Source organism: Sinocyclocheilus rhinocerous, unplaced genomic scaffold (assembly GCF_001515625.1).
Source record: "Sinocyclocheilus rhinocerous isolate Xijiao unplaced genomic scaffold, SAMN03320098_v1.1 scaffold688, whole genome shotgun sequence".
Lineage (NCBI taxonomy): Eukaryota > Metazoa > Chordata > Actinopteri > Cypriniformes > Cyprinidae > Sinocyclocheilus > Sinocyclocheilus rhinocerous.
In genome coordinates, this window is record NW_015651641.1 from 2190382 (window position 1) to 2211107 (window position 20726).

General features: G+C 38.6%; 3 protein-coding genes across 6 annotated transcripts in view; 1 reads left to right on the top strand and 2 right to left on the bottom strand.

Moving 5' to 3' along the window:
* Positions 1-58: 58 nt before the first annotated feature.
* Positions 59-3143, bottom strand: LOC107713372 (protein FAM166B-like). The gene is made up of 6 exons (XM_016518861.1): positions 3079-3143; positions 1345-1568; positions 1107-1261; positions 615-747; positions 281-493; positions 59-198 (listed from the first exon to the last, which is right to left on the bottom strand). The coding sequence occupies exons 1-6, from the start codon at positions 3141-3143 to the stop codon at positions 95-97; spliced, it is 894 nt and encodes a 297-aa protein (XP_016374347.1). The 3' UTR covers positions 59-94.
* Positions 3144-5665: 2522 nt separating this feature from the next.
* LOC107713371 (uncharacterized) lies at positions 5666-12092 on the top strand. Of its 3 annotated transcripts, none has more exons than XM_016518858.1 (6): positions 5666-6370; positions 10170-10334; positions 10530-10683; positions 10775-10845; positions 11373-11473; positions 11624-12092. In XM_016518858.1, the coding sequence occupies exons 1-6, from the start codon at positions 5768-5770 to the stop codon at positions 11694-11696; spliced, it is 1167 nt and encodes a 388-aa protein (XP_016374344.1). In that variant the 5' UTR covers positions 5666-5767; the 3' UTR covers positions 11697-12092. The 3 variants fall into 3 exon arrangements, with proteins under 3 accessions (XP_016374344.1, XP_016374345.1, XP_016374346.1); XM_016518859.1 differs by having other exon boundaries at positions 10173-10334; XM_016518860.1 differs by lacking the exon at positions 11624-12092 and having other exon boundaries at positions 10775-10856; positions 11373-11442.
* Positions 12093-12417: 325 nt separating this feature from the next.
* LOC107713373 (RING finger protein 208-like) overlaps positions 12418-20726 on the bottom strand; it is a 16567-nt gene continuing 8258 nt past the window's right edge. The window contains exons 2-3 of one of the 2 annotated variants that reach the window (XM_016518862.1): positions 13976-15334; positions 12418-13437 (exon numbers count right to left, since the gene is read on the bottom strand). In XM_016518862.1, coding sequence (XP_016374348.1) covers positions 12982-13437; positions 13976-14305 — 786 coding nt within the window. In that variant the 5' untranslated portion in view covers positions 14306-15334 and the 3' untranslated portion in view covers positions 12418-12981. Of the gene's footprint in view, positions 13953-13975; positions 15335-20726 lie in introns of those variants that run through there. The other variant, XM_016518863.1, reaches the window with a different exon arrangement.

The window sequence follows — 20726 nt, forward strand, 5'->3', positions numbered from 1 at the left end:
CAGCTACATGTTGCCTGTTAGATGACCAAAATTACTTTAATTGTTCTTAGATGGGTTATGTGTGATAACTGATTTCACTTGCACTGTTGGGTCTTCAGTCCAGTCTGTTTTCCCCTGTGTTCTTCTTCTGTGTACCAATGTGACCCAAAGCATCATTGGTGAGCTTCCCAAATGTATGGCCATATTGAAATCTGTACCCTGTTGACATAATTACCTCGCTTCATTACTATAAATGATAGCAAGCTTTCTACAAAAGAACATAATTACCATCTACACATACCTGGTATGTGCCCCATGTAGGAGGGTAAGAGCCCTGTTTTGGAGGGGTATATTGTGGGTATCAGAGGCAAGCTGGCAGACTCCTCCCTTTGCAAGTTGAATGAGATCCGACCTGCCTTAATTTCTTTGCCAAACTGGATCAGTACCTTGTTGGTGATGATGGGATATCCAGCACCAAAGAGGAACCGGGCTTTGGGGACGTAGCCAGTAAAACCTGTCAAAATGACAATTATTACAAATTGGTACAAAATTCAGAGCTCTGAGTACCTTCATCACATTTACAGTACATTTAAAACACCGTAATTTGCTTCTTAGTAAGCCCAACATTGGCTAACCAGAGATGAAATACTTATGTGGGCTGCTTTCCTCCATGAGGTACGGGGAGCCTTGTGGCTTCCAGGGGTCCGGGGCCTTGTAGGGGGCAGGATCTTTAGATATGGCTGTAAGAGGGCTGTTCAATCTTTTAGGCTACAACAAAGGACAACCATTAGATTCAGCTTTTAGTAACTATAACTAGATATTGTAAATATCTTATGAACAACAAATTGAAAAAGGTAGCTGATGAATATAGCTAAAAAAATAACAGCTTCTATCATATGTGAATCAGGGGACCTTCACAGCTTGTTGTAACACAATGGGGTGATAATTGGCTGAAATCATGTGGTGTACTGATTGGAGAGCTTGTTTAGTAACAGTACTTCTTTTCATTTACTGTGCATGTGACACTCGACCTGCTTTGATACTGGATATTTAGCATGCATAATTAAACAGGGTGACCCTACACAGGAGAGCTGTGAAAGAGAAGCAATCCGACTGTGACAGCTTACTTTGAAGTCTGGGACGCTGTTGTTGACAGCAAAAGACAGGTCAGCAGAAGCCACACGCAGTCTCTTTTCTTGTTCCTGGTTGAACTCTGATAGTGCATCTCGACAGGTTTCTGCATATGTTTTGCAGAAGTAGTTTTGACGCAATGGAACAAAACCTTGGAGCACAAGAGAAAGATATAGTGCATGTTAACCGTTTTGCAAACTAGACACCAAGTATTGCAACCCCCCAAACTGTTACCTGTGTATCCCGGAATAATTTTCTCCAGGTTCCTGCTGCCTCCATGTCGGCTTCTCCAGATTTCATTGCGGGGTCCTGTGTCCTCCTCTGTGGATGGGAGACGCCCGGTATGGAGCACAAGCCTCTGTGAGTGAGACACCTCCGGGGAAGATAGGAGCTTTGCTGTTAACTGACCATAAGTCTGGCCCACATGATACTTCAGCTGAGGACAGTAGCCTGCATAACTAAACAAAACCATCAGCAGATGTTGGCAATAATGATTATATTATAATTCTTTTAAGTCCATATAATTCAAGTGTACGGGACACGTAAAGGTGAAGCTTCATAAACTACACAAAGGTAATCCACATGACCACAGCTGATGAACCAATGCCTTCTGAAGCAAAGAAAAATACTAATATTTAAATTTTTTTAACTATAAACCATCACTTCTGGCCAACTGTTCAACGCTTTGTTAGCATGTTGTGAAGTCTGATGTAAATTAATGCGCTGTGAAACACACAAGAAGTGACGGTCCTCTGTTATTCCACGTCACTTCTCGAGTCACGCATTGCTTCACAATTAGCTGATGTAGCCCTTCATGAAGCGTCAGCTTTGCAGGTCCCATACACTTGCATTATATGGATTCACAGAGATGGAATATTTTTCTAAAAATCTTTGTTTGTGTTCATCTGAAAAAAGAAAGTCATACATCTGGGACAGCTTGAGGGTGAATAGATGAGAGCATTTTCATTTTGTTTTGAGTGTCCTTTTAAACATGCTTTTATAGCCTATATTATGTTATATATTACATTATTAAACCAATACATTAAAAGTGCATTTGGTAAAAAGGCTAAATGAATGCTGAAGATTGAAATACCTTGGGGGTTTAAAGTTAAAGGAGTCCTATTATGCTCTTTTACAAAGTCTTGATTTTGATTTGGGGGTGTACTAGAACAGGCTCTCATACTAGGTTGTGCGAAAAACACATTATTTTTCACATATTTTACATTATTACAACACCTCTCTCCCAGTCTGGCATGAACGGCTCGAATAGTTCCTGTATCAAATGAAGGCCCGCCTTCTGAAATACGAGTGAAGTTGAAGAAGTGACATTTCCAGTGATATTGATTGATTGATGGATTCATTCATTCATTCATTTAGACCAGAGAAGGCCAAACCAGGGTGCGTGGGTCAAAATTGGCCCATGATAACCTTTGATTTGGCCAACCATCCCTTTGATTTCCCCCCACAAGAGGGGGAAAACATGCCATTGAAGCATCTTCATTTCTAATTTATCCTTTTGTTTTATTTATTTATTTGCAAATAGGTTAATTTATGTATGTATGTATGTATGTATGCATTTAATTTTATTTATAAAAAAAAAAAAAGCATTTATTTTCAACCCACAGCCCTCAATCTAGTTAGATTTTTGGCCCTTCATAGTAAAAAGTTTGGACACCTCTGATTTAGACAGACAGACAGACGTCCATCTGGCAGTAGATTACTATGACTGCTGGCAACAGACACGCTTTGTTTGTTTTGAGTCTAGTGTCACGTTACATATAGAAAGGATTTTGTAAGATTTATTTCAACATAAACCCAGACCTATAAGCTATATTTAAACTATCATTCAAAATAATAATTTAAATTTTTTTTACTTTTTCAAACTCTTTAACATACACAGCTAATTTCTGGAACAAAATAAGAAACAGATCAATTAATAATAATACAGGGAAATAACTGAGAACTCACCCTGGGATGTACTGCGGGTCAGGTGTCACCAGCACTTTACTAAATTTGGGTGGAAACCGCTCCATATTTTCAAATCCGCAGCAGTTTTGAATGTTGTTTAACGGTTGCTACGGTGAGGAGAGGAGCGCGTGCCATCATTCTGTCAGCGAGCGCGCGTAATGACGTGTCATCCTCAAGAGGGAAGTGTGCGGCCACCTAAATTAAATAAAACAATTCATTCATAAACCAAGAGAAAATAAATTTATTTTATTAAACCGTTTAAAGATAAGCTCTCTCGGCGGTTGTTCTATAAGCCAGTATTGGTCGGTGACGGATTTAAATCTGCATGGGTTCGCTGCATCTGCCTAGTAGGCTACTGTTTGACCTGGCTGGTAAAGATGATGTTACATGACAAGTCAGTTAGTTGTGATGCTGCAGCCTCTTGTGGGTAGTAGGTGAAATGCACCCAGAATACGTTATAGCCTCAAAAAGAAATATAGGCTAGCTATAACAATGCAACAGGTTAATTACTATCCGTACATAAAATAATTTAAATGACACAATAGGACAAAACCTAGCATATTCACTGACAACCAACGCGATATTAAACAGACTCATCCTCAAAACGTTCCAAGCTACAGTATGTTGTAGGTTTTGTCGAAACACATGGAGATTTCTGAAGAATCTTCACGTCCTTTTCTAGAGTCAGTGAGTTGAATTTGAGAATCAGATTAATCATTTTCAACATGTTCCATGTGAATGTTTACATGCACTAATTTTCCTCAAGACTGTAGAAAGCACTTTTTTATATGTAGGCCTACCTTATACTTAGTAATTGACATTTTTACCATGTCTTATAATTTCAAATTAGGCTACATCTAGTCTACCACCGATCTGACTCCTTGTAAAACCTAAATAAATATTCCGAATCCGGAGGAGGAACTCCAGTCGGATTAAAAATATTTTGGAAAGTATTATTAAAGATCTACACTTAAACTTCATTTTTTAACTTACTGATTCAATCATTCGATCACATTAGATCTCAAACAGCCTAAATGTATCATTGTATTAAAAATGTCGTATGACTTATAGGCTACAGTAAATATCTATTCCTCAGCTATGGTATATGGCTTCAGAAGCTTGAAATATAGTGAACAAGTCATACAGACATTTTTATTTCCAACTTTACAGGTGTGGTGACTATTGCCGAAGGCTTGGGGAGGTCATGACGGAGGACCCCACACAAGAAATGCATTGACCTTGCTGTGACCAGCGTCTTCTGGACGCATTAACATGTGAGAACATATATATATATACTAATTATGTGCAATAAATAATATCATAATGCAATAATATAATAAACTTAATAGCACAGATTATAGTCATAATACCATAAATTTAATCACACTAAACTAAATATAAAAACTGTATCTTCATGGGTGTGTACTTCGTGTGTATTATGATTATTGTTTAACAGTTTAATTTGTGGTTTGCATTTTGTTCTCTGATGTTGCATATTTTCATTTTTCCTACATAGAGAGGAATGCTGATGTTATCAATGCACAGGAATGTCTATTCCTCTGCACGGCTCATACCAGCAGATACTGCATAGCTGTGAACTGAATGACACTCTATGGTCCTAGTTTCAGGTCCTAATTATGCATTATATAGGATATGTGAAAAATGACTCTGAAGTACCATTTCCTCAAGCTTGAGTTGGTAGTCAACCAATATTGACGGTTGCCAAGTGAACAACACTTACATTAAGTTGTTACAAATGGATCACTTTATTAATTTCTCTCATGCCTGTATGCGTAGGGATTTGAAAAGGTCCTTCATATTATGCTGGATCAAGGACGTAACCATGTCTTAGACATTAATGGGGTGGACCAAACCCATTTTGTCTAATATGTCAAAAATTGCTCCATTATTGATTTTTTTTCATCACATTTAATTATGAATTATGAATCACTTAAAAGACCTATATTTTTTTTACTTCAAAATGGCAACATTTGACAAAAAAGTCAAGTAGTTTGCATCACTACATAATACTATTGGTCGTTTAAAATTTCTATCGTAAAATAATAAATGCTTTGCTACTTATATCTTACTTTGCCCTCATTTACAATTTAAACTCACTTCTCACAAATTCATGACTTCTTTGATTTGATTGGCCATCTCAATCATTTTGACATGATTGAGACTGCTAAGGAAGACCAAACAAAGCGGTGTAATGTGTAATAAAGTGTAGCAGAGCAGAATCAAGAATAAAAAAATATTGGGGTGGACGATTTGGCTATATCGGACACCACAGGGCTGGTGGTTATACATAAAGTTTTATCTTTTCAATGCATTAAAGACCTTATTTGCCGCCTTCTCAGCATACATACCAGCAGTTTCTGTTACTTTGTTTAAGGGCTTTGTGAAAGTTTCATCAGCCTCACAACATGTCTTGACAGATCCACCAAGAACATGAGCTCAGGATTTTAGGAACGGCACCGGAAGTGGAGCAGTTGTCAGAGGGTGATTGAGAAACATGGGAGTCGGAATGTGGGCGGCTCTAGAAAGGTGCTTTTAGTTCAATGTGACAAATCGACCTGCAAGTTTCTAGTCAGTTGTGAGAAAGTCAAGGTGCTGCGAAGAGTTTCACGTGTTCTGATTGACTACTGAAAGAAACAAGAGTATACCGGACGAGAGAAATTCATTATCAATGAACCTATATAGGAATTTTGGGAATCTTCTGGAGAGTTGGATGACCGAAGGCCACCAGGATTTATACTTACAGACAGGACCTGGTGTGGACAGATTAGATTCCCTTTCTAGGGACTCTGTCCCACTATCCAATGTAAAATCAGAATCCGAGGACTCTGGATTTGAGACGGTTAGTACAACTAGTCCTTGTCATTCTCACCAGTGTAGTGCTTTGACATCTGAAGAATCACAGCCAGTTTTTAGCTCTACAGAGGATGAGGTTCAACCTTCATCCCCGTCTCCTTCTATTTGCTCATCCTCAAGTGTCTCTCTCAGCTCTGTGGCTCTAAAAACAACATGTCTGGAGGTGGAGCAAGCCTTGAGAAGGACAGATTCAGGCTCATGGAGAGGACCCCTGCACCAGATTGAAAGAGGGACCGCTGGGCCACGGTATCGCTCTAACACGGCCTCTTTTCCAACCAGCTTTCACTCAAACAGCTCCAGACCACATCATCGGTTTGCTCATCCAAGAAGAACTCATTCACAACCTCCAGATCCCAAGAAAGCCGAGCTGTACAGAAAATGCCACCAACATGGCCAACCAGTAGACAGCCAGTTGGAGGTGAGCAGTCAACATCTACTTCCTTTATATTACATTCAAATCTAGGTTGAAGACACATTTTTTCTCTTTAGCTTATGATGTTGCTTGAGATGTATAAAGGTTTTAGTTGAGTGAGTTTTATTTGTATGATTTGTTCAATTTGTATGAGTCTGTTTTTCTTTGTTACTTTGCTAATTCTATTTATTTCAGTTTCTTTTACTATTTTTCCTAATTTTACAGCACTTTGGGTGCTGTAAATAACACTAGGTTATACTAGGGTTAGATTATCTCTTTATATGCCATAAAATAATGATCTTTTATGATTAATGTAATCATGCTGTTCCATCTGTGAACACGTCCTCATTGTGCACTGCATCAGATGCACTTACATGACATATACAGTGGGTACGGAAAGTATTCAGACCCCCTTAAATTTTTCACTCTTTGTTATATTGCAGCCATTTGCTAAAATCATTTAATTAATTTTTTTTTCCTCATTAATGTACACACAGCACCCCATATTGACAGAAAAACACAGAATTGTTGACATCTTTGCAGATTTATTAAAAAAGAAAAACTGAAAAATGCTCAGTATTTAGTAGAAGCACCCTTTTGATCTAATACAGCCATGAGTCTTTTTGGGAAAGATGCAACAAGTTATTCACACCTGGATTTGGGGATCCTCTCCTTTAAGGATTATGGAGGCCACTGTGCTCTTAGGAACCTTAAGTGCAGCAGAAATTTTTTTGTAACCTTGGCCAGATCTGTGCTTTGCCACAATTCTGTCTCTGAGCTCTTCAGGCAGTTCCTTTGACCTCATGATTCTCATTTGCTCTGACGTGCACTGTGAGCTGTAAGGTCTTATATAGATAGGTGTGTGGCTTTCCTAATCAAGTCCAATCGGTATAATCAAACACAGCTGGACTCAAATGGTGTAGAACCATCTCAAGGATGATCAGAAGGAATGGACAGCACCTGAGTTAAATATTTGAGTGTCACAGCAAAGGGTCTGAATTCTTAGGACCATGTGATATTTCAGTTTTTGTTTTTTAATAAATCTGCAAAAATGTCAACAATTCTGTGTTTTTCTGTCAATATGGGGTGCTGTGTGTACATTAATGAGGAAAAAAAATTAACTTAAATGATTTTAGCAAATGGCTGCAATATAACAAAGAGTGAAAAATTTAAGGGGGTCTGAATACTTTCCGTACCCACTGTATAGTGTTCATTTGTCATGTCACACACTTGACATCAGGTGCTCCTTATGCTCCTCACACACCAAAATTACTTACCTGGTATTTGCGCACATTTTTGTCATATGCATAGCAGACTTTCTGTACTCATCGTGCACTGTAATTTTTTATGTCTTGGGAAAAAAATGACAAACAAGATTCAGAAAAGCTTAAAATATCATGGTTGCTTTGGTAAATTTCTTTAACTTAAGTTTTAAAATGAAAATTCATGCATTATTTATCATAATATATGGTAATATGATTTTTTTTTTTTAATTACATAATTATTTAACAAATTACAAAGCAATCTCACTAGTAACAATAGACGACATGGCCAAGGTCAAAGGCATAGTGCGCTGAATGCACTTTGACCTGCATCATGTGAGTCTCCATGGTTAAGAAATGACAAGCAGTGGAGTTGCATAACCATTTATGACCAGCTCAGGTACATAATGAGCAGGTTACCCCTTACATATTTAACCCCACTGAAACACGCGCTTGATTCTTTCTTGAAGACACACAATGCACATGCACAGTCTAGACATCCTTTTAATGGACTCAGGTCTGGATCTGTGTCATGAGACGCTAAACAGTCGCCCTAAGACTGAACCGGCCGGTTCAGGTGAGAGAGGAATGACTGGAATGATGCCAGCAGGCTGACAGGAATGTGTGGGTGTTGAGAATGAATGCCACCGATGATAGATCTGTGCTGAACGTGTCTCAACGTTATCAGCGGGAACATGGGGAAAGAAAACTTTATAGGACTGGAACAAAAACAATAATTTCATTCTAATAAAGAAATAACAAATGACATTTTTGTATAATTTTGAAATAAACTGGGTAATAAATGTCACCTGAGAGTGTTTATAGTCTAGTTGTTGGAATTTTTGAAATAGAGGAGACTTGAGGGGCTTGTTGTCACGAGGAAGCTTTCGATTAGATTTCATGTTTAAACTTAAGCTTAAATTTAAGATCGATGTATTTGAATTGCTTATAAAATTTCCACCCATTTAGATTACACAGTTTTAACATAAACAAACTAATGAACATATTGTGATGCATATTTGTCAGTCATACATAAATGAAACAGGTAAGAAACAGATTTCTGTAATCATACTAATAAACTGAATGGTAGCAACTTTACAGTCCTGTTCTGCATGCACATACTACTTATTATAGCAATTACAATAACTGGGTAATAACTAGGTACTAACCCTGAACCTACCCCTAAACCTAACCTTAACCCATGTAGTTACCTTATACTACCCAGTACTTTCTTGGGTAAGTATATTGTACACCATAAGTGGACGTACTGTAAAGTGTGTTTTAAATACACTATAAGCAGGTTTATATATTTATCAATAAATCAAATTTGTTTCAATCGCATACATTTGAACTAACTGAATATTGCTTGTTTTACAGCTAGTCATATTATAACCATGTTTATTTGTTTTCACAATAAACAGATTTATGTTGATTTGAATAAATGCATTTTGAAAATGTTTAAATAAAATCAAATGGATGCAAATGTTTTGTTTTTTTAAGTGCAGAAATCTTACCTGTTTCATGTATGTATTATTGACAATTATGCATGACATTAAGTTTATTGGTTTATGTAAAAATAGCGTAATCCGAAAGGCTGGATTTTTTAATGCAGTTTAAATACATAAATTTCACATTTAGGCCTAAGTGTTTTTTGAACGAAGTGATGATTAAAAACGAAAAAAACTAAACATATATTCAGATAAGGATAAACTGTATAATTAATGTAGATATTAGCTGAAATGTTAAACTGGTTTCTCAGGACAAATACATTTTTGTAAATGTCAGATTGGGGCAATTTGTCACTTTTTTTTTTTTTTTTTTTGAGCCAGTTCTACTTTAAAACATAATTTAATAACATTTCTGGTGGTCAAGACAATTGTTTAATTTTAAGTATGTTGCATGTACTCTTTTGATGTCCCATTCAATGCTAATTGCTTTGTGTTTCACATGTTTTACAGTTTTAATTTAGCTGTAACATACAATATAGATAGCATAAATATATAGTATTATATTGTATTTATATTGTATCATTACATTATTTCCTTGTAAAAATGCAACACTGCGGCGCTATCAAAAAATGACTTTGAGCAGCAAAATTTAAGCTGAGGGGTGGGACTATCTGTTTGTTCAACCAATAGCTGAAAGGAGGAGTGTTCAGAAAAGCTGATTAAAAACAGTCAGTCATTATATTTGTCAATCTGTTTGGTGATGCTAATAGTACAGAAATTACACACTTCAGCTTTAACATTTTTTATTTGCATTCACTTCCTTTACAGGGACCTCAGATGCTCAGCTTCCCTATGTTGAGATTTTCAGTTGTTCAAACTGCAAAGCAGCTCAGAATAGACATTCATAACTATAATCTGTAAACTATTTAGTACTAAGAACAGAGAAATCTGAATCTAGAACAGAGATCGGGTTTTGCATTTTATACAGTACAAATTGACTAGCTTTTTATACCCCACCAAATTAGATAATAAAAGCTTTACTGTTCCCAGCACTGGGAATCTTAATGAATACAGGTCTTGATCTCTCTGTCTCAGCAGCTTGCGGACAGTGATCAATACAGGCTGGACAAACTGTCTCCAGGGTTGCTGTACCTGGAGCAGGTGTGCAGGATGCTGGAGAACATTGCAAAGCTACAGCAGCAAAACTACAGCCTGCAGAAAGAGGTGGAGATCCTGAAGAGTCAGCATGCTGAAATAGAGGTTAGTGACACTGATATATCACACAAAGCTTGCCTTTTTAGGTCTTATAATCAAGACTTTCCAGTTCTGTTTTGCTGCCAAGTTTATGTCAGTTTGCCAAAAGAGGTGTCGTGTGTCAAAATGACTTCTTATTGTTTCCTGTAAACTGAAACCTCATATTTCAAGCACATTAACTCACTAACTAAATGTTTTCAGCTTGGAAGCTTGCATGAGGAGGAAATAAGCTATCCTGCCAGTCAAGGTTTACAGATTCTGGGTCATCCACCTAGCGAATCGACTCACCTAAAAGAACCCATGGGATTTCGTCACAGATCAGTATCTGACACTCAGGCAACCGTCGGCCATTACAGTGAGTCTTTTTGACAGATGAACTCAGCGCAAGTTCAAAATGAGACATTGGTTTGGTGTATGTCTGTTAAAAATAGATGTCTATCCTACAGGGAGAACAAGGTTTGTTCGAGACAAACCTACTGCAGATGCCTTAGTCGAGGAACCTGATGGTAAAGATTCTGTAAGTAAATTGTGAGTGGGCCAAAAATTCATAATTTACTCACCCTGACATCTTTCAAAATCTTCATGTTTTTTTTTTATTCTGTTGAGTTAAAATAATTATTATAACAGACTGTTCAAGCTGCTTTCATACAATGAAAGTGAATTTTGACCACAGCTGATAAGATTTTCAGTGAATAAAGTCTTTAGTTTCAGTCTGTTTCTCACAGAAAGCTATTGCATACCATCAGAAGACTTATAGAGTGTAGTTATAAAGACTTATAAAGTCATAAGGTCATATGTACTTTTATGGGCACTATTTTATAGCACTTTTTGGAGCCCCTGGTCCTCATCCACTTTTCGACATTCTACTAGACTTTTTCTTTTGTGTTCCGCCAAAATAAGTCTTGTTTTGGAACATGAGGATGAGTAAATGACTGAGTTTAATTTTTGGGTGAACTATCCCTTTAATAGTAGTATTAGTCTAAGTAGCATGAAATGTGGATGTTAAGAGTTATAATATGACTGTTCCTCTGTTTGTTAAACCAGTTACCCGAAAATGAGCACAAAAAGCCGAGTAAGATCCAAAAGCTGAAATTTGCATCATTTAGAAGGCAGGAAACACAACAGTCTGACAGAGAAAGCAAAAGGTAAATTTGAGAAAATTAAAGTCTTATATTTTCTTTAGATTGCTATTGCAAACATTTTAAATACTTACTATTTTAATGATTATGTATCATTTTTACATTTGTTAATGTTCATTTATTACACAAGTGTATCTTATGTACTTTTATTCAAAGCTTTCAGCCTAAGAAGAAAACAAGAATGCCAAGCTTTTTCAGTAGGAGTAGAAGTATGACTACACGTCTCTAACATTCATGCCACATTGATGCCCAGTGATGGTGGCTCACACCTCCCTTTTACCTGAGGATTATGGCACTTTTATATGTATAGCTTGTTTTAGTCAAGTATTTAAGGCTGCACTTAAATAAAGTACTGAGTAGTACTAATAGTCTTCATGTACTTAATGGATACTTGTTTTTTTTGAACTGTCAGTTCACTTTGTTTTTGTTAATCCTATTGTTTATAAATTTACAATGCAAAATGCTGCCAATGTTTAGTTTTCATCGCTAGATCCATTCATTGTATTATAGTTATTTTCTCATTTATCATGATCTCAGTCTGTAAACTTTTGCTGCTAAAAGAATTTGTTATTTTGTAATACTAAGGTGATTTCATAACAATTGTTTAATATAATAAAGTATACAATACACCACTTTGCTTGCAAGATTACATACTCATACAAGTTTACATTCCCTTAGCAGAATCTGATGTTTTGCATTTTTAAAAAGAGAGATGGATTTTAATATACTGTACTCCACAGTACAAAATAATAACTGACTTTATCTATAGTATGCACAATATAAATTTATTCACAACTATCAGAAAAGGCTACAAACAGTAATTGATGCTTGATGAGGCAACACATGATATTAAGAACCAAGAATATGTACATTTTGAACAGGGTAATTTGTGTAAATTCAGCTCTGTCTTGTGGAATATATGTAAGTATCTGTAATGTCAAATATATTTCCATTAGGTCAGTAATGTGATCTAGAAAATATGATCCTTCATATTTATAAAAATATATATATATTTGGGCTGGTATGTCTAAAGAGGGTGTGATTTTGGATAGAGGGCATGTGTTTGTAGGAATGGGTGGGGCCTAATTCAATGACTAAGTCTAGAGGATGTTAGTAAAATGGCCTAGTCACTTACAGCACCTAACTTTAAGCTTAAGTTTAGACCAAACAAACAGTTTGATTTTTAAATTCTTTATTGGTCTGTATTATACCCAGGATGGGGGGAGATAGACTACCCTTGGCATTCCCATTTAAAGAGATGTCAATGACGAACACATCCAAACAAGAGATCGAGGGCTATAGGGAAATCAGTTCATACATAAAATACATTTACTCTGATATTTCATATCTCTGACTTTACACACAAGTGTCCTTTTCACTTTAAGTTCACATAGCATCCTGTGCTATTAAATATATAGATACATCTGTGACCCTTCGGAGAAGGTGAATATGTGTGACTCAAGGTTTTCAGATGGTGGAATAGCTTTTGGGATGAGCTCAGGATCCTCTCCATTCTACATGATGCCACAGGAGGAAAGAGGGTTGGCAATGTGGCAAGTGCAAGCCGATTGACAGTACTGGCGCACCGTCTGATAGCAGCTGCGGTCACCATCGCTGCCCCACTGCACGGTCCCTGCCGGATCAGGCGGCAGCCGGCTGAGGATGCTGGTGTTGATGGCCAGAGCGGCTAGCCCATAGTCGGTGAAGAGCACGGTCTCACGGCGGCAAGTGGGGCAGGAGATGAACTTGTACTTGGGACAGGACTCATACAAGATCTGCAGGCACTCCTCACATACTGAGTGCAAACAAGACAGGATGCGTGGGCGCTTGCCGGCAAAGTTGTAGGTGTGTCCACATGTGGGGCAGTCCAGTGGTTCGCATGGCATCACAGGGCCTGAGGAGGTGGAGGATGAGGAGGAAGAGGTGGAGGAAGAGCGGAGCACGTACTGGGTGACGATGACGTTGTCCATCTTGTAGTGGAACTGGTGGTAGCAGATGTCAGATGTGCTGGCCTTGCGCTGGGCAAGATAACTTGCTTCACGGCGGAGGACAGGGGCAGGAGGCGACACTAAGGGTCTGGGTGGGACCACGGTGTTGCCATTGACCTCCATGGATAGGTCGCCACATGCCTGGTTGACGATCACCTCCCCCTCGCCTCCTCCATCCCAGGCCACGCGGGGAGGTGGGGCGTAGCGAGGCTGGGTCACTGGAGCCGGACACTCCCGAGGGAACTTCTCCGACTGGATGATCTTGACAGTGTCCATGGGGATGGTCACAGGTTGGCGCCGCAGGCAGGACATTCACTCCTAGGCTCGGTGTTCTTGGCTAGAGGAACTGGGTGTAGAGTCCGTTCCTGCAGAGTAGGTCTTCAGTGCACTGGGGGAGGACACTCAGCCATTGCAGGGGACGTGAGGACGGATGGGTTTGTCCATTGCTGTCTCAAAGTCCCTCCTTGGTCACGGACTGCGTCACCCTGAGTCTTTATGTGGCGACGATGACGTTGTCCATCTTGTAGTGGAACTGGTGGTAGCAGATGTCAGATGTGCTGGCCTTGCGCTGGGCAAGATAACTTGCTTCACGGCGGAGGACAGGGGCAGGAGGCGACACTAAGGGTCTGGGTGGGACCACGGTGTTGCCATTGACCTCCATGGATAGGTCGCCACATGCCTGGTTGACGATCACCTCCCCCTCGCCTCCTCCATCCCAGGCCACGCGGGGAGGTGGGGCGTAGCGAGGCTGGGTCACTGGAGCCGGACACTCCCGAGGGAACTTCTCCGACTGGATGATCTTGACAGTGTCCATGGGGATGGTCACAGGTTGGCGCCGCAGGCAGGACATTCACTCTTAGGCTTGGTGTTCTTGGCTAGAGGAACTGGGTGTAGAGTACGTTCCTGCAGAGTAGGTCTTCAGTGCACTGGGGGAGGACACTCAGCCATTGCAGGGGACGTGAGGACGGATGGGTTTGTCCATTGCTGTCTCAAAGTCCCTCCTTGGTCACGGACTGCGTCACCCTGAGTCTTTATGTGGCACAGATGGGCAAAGACTTCCAGCCAGTGCACAGTATAAAAAAGGCCCTGAAGGACAATGGAGGACTGTGTCTTGCTTCGGAGGTCACGAGAAGTTGCAGTTTGTGGTTCTAGTGGTTAACAAAGTCTTGAGGCAACAACTTACACCCTGTTTACTGATATTGCACAACTGAGAGTTGTTAATTTGATGTAACAGGATATTATTACTTACAAATGAATGGCTGAACAATACAAAGTGTCACACTCAATATTAGAAGATATGTTGGCAATTGTTTCAGTGTTTACACTGTTACAGCACATTTATTAGGACATAAATACAATAACGACCTAAATACAGAGTACCTTGAAGAGAATCTTAGGATTTTACTAAGAAATACTGTTTAGCTTAATACTGTTGTTAGCCAAATGTCCGTAGACTGTCTCATAGAATGCTTAGTGAGTTTCAGAAAGGAACTGATGCAAACAATGTAACAGAAGCTACATCCACCTCAATGTCACAACCTTCTTCCTGTTTCAGGTCCCCGTTGTGGTATGACCTTGCCCTGTTCTTGCTTCTCCTCGTGATTGGCTGTGCTTACAACCTCCCTGACCTTTGTTCTGATAAGCTTTTCGGGGAGGTGCTCATGTGGCTTTGGAAAGATCTCGAAGGTGTTCTCCCAGTCCTTAAAAGACCAGAACTCCTTAAGGGGTCTGCGTTGAGCTTGACAGATTGTGCGTCCACTCTTTGGTGTCGTGACAGGTCCGAGAGTGTCTCAGGAGTCTCGCCAGACCTTACTTGCTTCTAGCACTTTTCCCAAAGTGATGCAGATATGCAGACTCATAGGTAGTGTCGTTTCTGTTCCTGGAGGAAAAAAAATAAAACAGTTCAGGTGATGCTAATGCAAGGGCACAGCTCAGCTTTTTTCATGCCATTTGCCTGCGCTCTTGGGAACAGTGTCTAAAAAGTGTCCTGTCATCTAGAGCTAAAAACACAGCAGTGGGGAAATTCTGATGAAGAAAATTTAAGAGATGATTCTGTGCAAAAGACTGTGATCTGCGCAACATGTCCATTCACAGCAGAAATCTGGAACCCCGCAGCATCTTTTCCAGTCAAAAAAACTCTCTTGCTCTATCTGCCAGCTGCCATCTGCGGCCCTGTGGGGCATGGGCACTGTGGAGGAAGAGGCTGAGGACCTGATCACAGAACAATCTGTCCTACTGCTATGAACCTATACATGCATTACAACACAACACAACACAGCAGAAGCCCACAACTCTAAAATGGCTGCCAGTGCTTATATGAAGTCAATTGTGAATTACTGTTTGCAACCCATTTTACTTCCATAATGTGACATATTTCATAAAGTGAAAGAGGGTATTCAACAAGAAAAATGTAGGACAGGACTTTATTTTATTTAGGTGAAAGTGGGTGTGGCTTATCAAAATAAAGATTACGTAGAGAAACTGTTTTTCTTTAGAATAACATATATACTACCAATAAATTGTAATGTGCATGTTTTGATTTCATGTTGAGTTGTTCATGTTGGGTGCATGTTGAATGATCCTGTGCTATATTTACATTTAAGATATTTAGTAGACATTCTTATCCAGAGCGATTCAGCTTCACATTTGAGTAGTATTGTGATATATTTGGGAATATATTGTCAACAGCTAAAAGGAAGTTGTCAGGCATGAGGCACACCCTCTTTAGTCATGACAATAGCATGGTTTGAGTATCTCACTGTTTAAAAAAAAAAAGTATTTTAGTATAATATTAAGGACACTAATTAAGTTTCCAGTTTCGTATGCTACAGTATATTGACCAGTCAGCATCCAGGACCAGAATCCAGGACAAGTCCGTTTAAGTAAGTCATTTTTGGTTAGATGGACGTGTGAAATTGTGTGACAGTTAAGACTGAACCATCTGAGAAAAAAATGTTGTGGTTAGGGGTGGTGTGTGAATGTTTGTGTGCTTTATTAACAGTGGTGAGCACACTGACATATCTACAGTTCTCTGCATGCTGTGCAAGATGTGATGATAGAGAATGCACTAGAGAGAGGAAAATGAGAGAGAGAGGGAGAGAGAAGCAGAGAGAGGAAGCTGACCTACATACAGCAGAAAAGGTAGAAAGAGAACATGCGTCCTTTTACTCCACATCAACACTGTGCTTGTGATCTTATGCGAAAAAATAGAACACTTCCATTATAATTAACAAAGCTGCTTACACAACAAGTGAGTGACAGCACTTTAATGATTATCACAGGAGCATCTCTTTTTGTCGCATCACAGTGCTCTGCTCGCTTGCATGCAGAGTCGAAGAGGAATGGTACATTCATGTCATGTTGGAATGACCATAATTACAAGATTCTGATTAGTAAAAACAGTCTTTGGACTTGTAATTACACATTGGAAACTCGGAAATTAATGAAAGCCTGCTGTGAGCTTATATAAAAACCAATGGCAGTGACATCAACACGTAAAGGGACATTTTACCTAAAATGAAAATTCATTATTTACTGACATTATTTACTCACCCTCTGTGTATTGTTTGTTTATTTGTTACTTGACAGCGGTGGCCACTGTAAGCTGTCTTGGAAAAGAGCCTTGTGAAGATTCTTGACATTCTCATTTTATATTTTACAGAAGAAAAAAAAAAAACATAGGCCACTATCCTACTGTTCCAGTCATACAGCAGAGGTTCGCAGAAAATGCGGGTGCATGTGAGTTTGTGGTTCGTTGCCAAGTTGTGCCTCCCATTAAAAAAAAATAAAAAAATCTAACTGTGTGTGAACTTAACCGTATTACTCACTCAAATACAGAACTGACAACCATATTGCTGTGTGAACGTGACAAAATGGCCTACTTGTTCTCAAATATTGTGCAAGATAATAGAGGAATTTATATTATGTATTTTGCTGTCATCGATAATAATGTCACATATGGATCCATGTTAGCGTTATGAGTGAGATAGTTCACAAAAACATACAAAATGTTGTCATTATTTACTTACCCATGTTCGGTTAATTCCAAACATGTATGACTTTTGGCTTAGCAACATAAAAAATATATTTTGAGAAATCTCTCTCTCAGAATTGTAATCATGCCTTGTGTGCAAATATGTGAATTTCCTGCTGAGATTTTGAAGTGTGCAACCAACCAATCAACACATTTCTATCCCATAATGCCACGGGAGATGGGAAGCTGTCAGATTGTACACACTGAAAGAAAATCGCAGTACTATATTGCAAGCTGAGTGACTTTTTTCAAGTCTAAGTGGTTAAATTATACTTTACACAAGTAAAACAAGTACACAAGTAATTTAAGTGATTAAATTATACTATACACAAGTAAATTATTTTCACGGTTGTTAGTACATCACAGGTCAAAGGACAATGCTGCCATTGCAGATATATCTGGGAATGTATTTACACTACACACCTAAAGAATGTATTTCAGCAGTCGAGAAATAAGTAACTGATTGAATTTACTAGAGGAATCGAACACGGTCATGGTAATTCACACATGATGTGAATGCACCGTAAGCGAGATTGTCTATTTATGGCATCACTCCACTATCTTTGTTCTTCTTTTCCTCCTCCCCCATCCATCCATTTCTGAAGATTCACACTCTTCTCCACCGACAGCCGTGGACCTCCACTCACACCCACCCACTCACACTCTGGAACATGCGCAGGCCAGCGCACAAAAACATGCTTGTTTTGAACCAGCTCCTTGATTTGTTGTGACCAATCAGACCATAATAAGTCAAAATAACCTCTGTATATTCTATTTCCCATCTCGCTCATTGGTTTAGTTGTTTACAATGATTTAATTAGGATGTGAGCACAGGATGTGGCTCCAAACCCTCCTTCATTTTCTGGAGGTCACAGAACCACCGATCAGCCAGTAACTGTCAGTCACATTCATTCGAGTTGCCACGGCACTGCAGAGCTGTGAGGCAGAGCCAAAAATAACCACGCGCTCTTACTGGTTCATACACACACACACACACACACACAAAGGTGCGAATAAGCTTTCTGATATCAGCATAGTCAGCTGGTGCATGGGCGTTGGAAACCGTGAGATGTGATGAGTGAAATGATTCCTAAGACTTCAGGCATTACTGTTTAGAGATCTTTACCATATATAAATAACAGCCATTATCTCAAAATAAACCCCAACAGGGTGATCAGGATCCCAGCACAAACCAACTGAACATTACCCAACCTAATATGGCTACGCTTCAAAAAATCAAATCAAATAATAAATAAATAATGGGCATGAAATTAGTTTAGTTTGTGAAAACAGAAAGAAGCAATGATTGAAATCGGTTGGCTGGTATGAGAGTCGGTTTTACAAAATCTATCTATATATCTATCTATCTATCTATATTATATCTATATTTAATATTAAATATTATATTAAATCTATATTTAAGTTGTAAATAAAAGAAAGATTATTGGAATATGTTGTTCCAGAAAATACTATTTCTGCCTTACTTGCCATATCGTTGTAATTACTTGTGAAAATTTACTACCAATTTCTGAGTTTCAGTGTTATTTTATTGTTAGTAAAACACATTTATTCAGGATTTTGTATTTTCCAATGTATTTACATGGAACCCTGAAGTACCATAGTACTACTAACTTGGTACTTTTTTGGGTAACACTTTATTTTAAGGTGTCCTTGTTACAAATGTTACATGTACTTACTATTGTAATAACAATTAATTATACATAATTACATGCAAGTAACCCTAAACCAAACCCTAATCCCAACCCTAACCATATAGTAAGTAGTACATGTAGTTAATTAACATTACTCAGTACTTAAATGTATAGTTCCACTGTAACAAGGACACTTTAAAATAAAGTGTAACCCTCTTTTGTTATAGCGTTTAAAAAAAGATTTAGTTGTAACTGTGATGTTAGTTTAGTGCTCTCCAGTATGTATGTCCTTTAGCCCTGTGAATCGATTAACTTCTATTAATTTGTTTGTTTGTTTGTCAGGAGTAAAGCACGGTTCTGCCTCTCATCACGCACAGGATTTCATATTTGATAGGACAAGCTCCTCCATTATGTAAGAGGCTCAATCAAGAGAGACAGACAGCAGATAACATATTAAAGCAGGCCAACTGTCTGCTGCTCTGCACGGCACTGTTGCACTTAATGAAATCATGTGTGTGTTCGACCCTGTCAGCACAAAACATGATGAAGAGCGGCAGAGAGGATGAGATAGAAACAGCAAATAACTGAAATGAGCTGGGCTGCGATTTCCAAAAGCATGGTAAGCCAATGGTCTCTATCTCTATGGCCTCTATGATCCAAAAATGAAAATTTTCTGAAAATTTACTCATCCTCAGGCCATCCAAGATCATCAGATTTATCAGAACAGATTTGGAGAAATTTAGCATTACATCACTTGCTCACCAATGGGTGCCATCAGAATGAGAGTCCAAACAGCTGATAAAAACATCACAATAATAATCCACAAGTAATCCACACCACTCTAGTCCATCAATTAACGTAGTGTGCAGTGAAAAGCTGCATGTTAGTAAGAAACAAGTTCATCATTAAGGTGTTTTTAACTTTAAACTAATGCTTCTCTCTAAAATATGAGTATTCTTTCTACAGTGAAAAAGTTGTCTCGTCTGAATAAGGAGTGAAATATGCACAGATCAAGCACTGTTTACAAGTGAAAACAGTCCAAAAAAGTTATAAATTAATGGGGATTTTGGGGGATTTTTATTTGAGAGGTCAACAGAGGATGGATTTTATTGAACATTATTGTGATGTTTTTTTTATCAGCTGTTTGGACTTTCATTCTGGCGGCACCCATTCACTGCAGAGGATCCACTGGTGAGCAAGTGATGAAATGATCAATTTCTCCAAATCTGTTCCCATGAAGAAACAAACTCATCTACATCTTGGATGGCCTGAGGGTGAGTACATTTTCAGCAAACTTTCCTTCAGGTGATCTATTTCTTTAAAGGGGTCATATGATGCGATTTCAAGTTTTCCTTTCTCTTTGGAGTGTTACAAGCTCTTGGTGCATAAAGAAGATCTGTAAAGTTGCAAAGACTAAAGTCTCAAATCCAAAGAGATATTCTTTATAAAAGTTAAGAGTCAGCCACGCCTACCTAAAACGGCTCGTTCTAACACGCCCCCACACTGTAAACCCGAACAGTACTACTAACTTATAAAGATTAAGAACACTGCAATTAAAGTCTGTTAAATCGTTGATGCAACTTATA

Coding starts and splice junctions, on each gene's coding strand:
- LOC107713372 (XM_016518861.1), bottom strand. CDS start 3,143: ATGGAGCGGTTTCCACCCAAATTTAGTAAAGTGCTGGTGACACCTGAC. Junction 748..1,106: donor ACAGCGTCCCAGACTTCAAA/GTAAGCTGTCAC, acceptor CCTTTGTTGTAG/CCTAAAAGATTGAACAGCCC. Junction 199..280: donor CTACATGGGGCACATACCAG/GTATGTGTAGAT, acceptor TTATGTCAACAG/GGTACAGATTTCAATATGGC.
- LOC107713371 (XM_016518858.1), top strand. CDS start 5,768: ATGAACCTATATAGGAATTTTGGGAATCTTCTGGAGAGTTGGATGACC. Junction 10,684..10,774: donor GGCAACCGTCGGCCATTACA/GTGAGTCTTTTT, acceptor TCTATCCTACAG/GGAGAACAAGGTTTGTTCGA. Junction 10,846..11,372: donor AACCTGATGGTAAAGATTCT/GTAAGTAAATTG, acceptor TTGTTAAACCAG/TTACCCGAAAATGAGCACAA.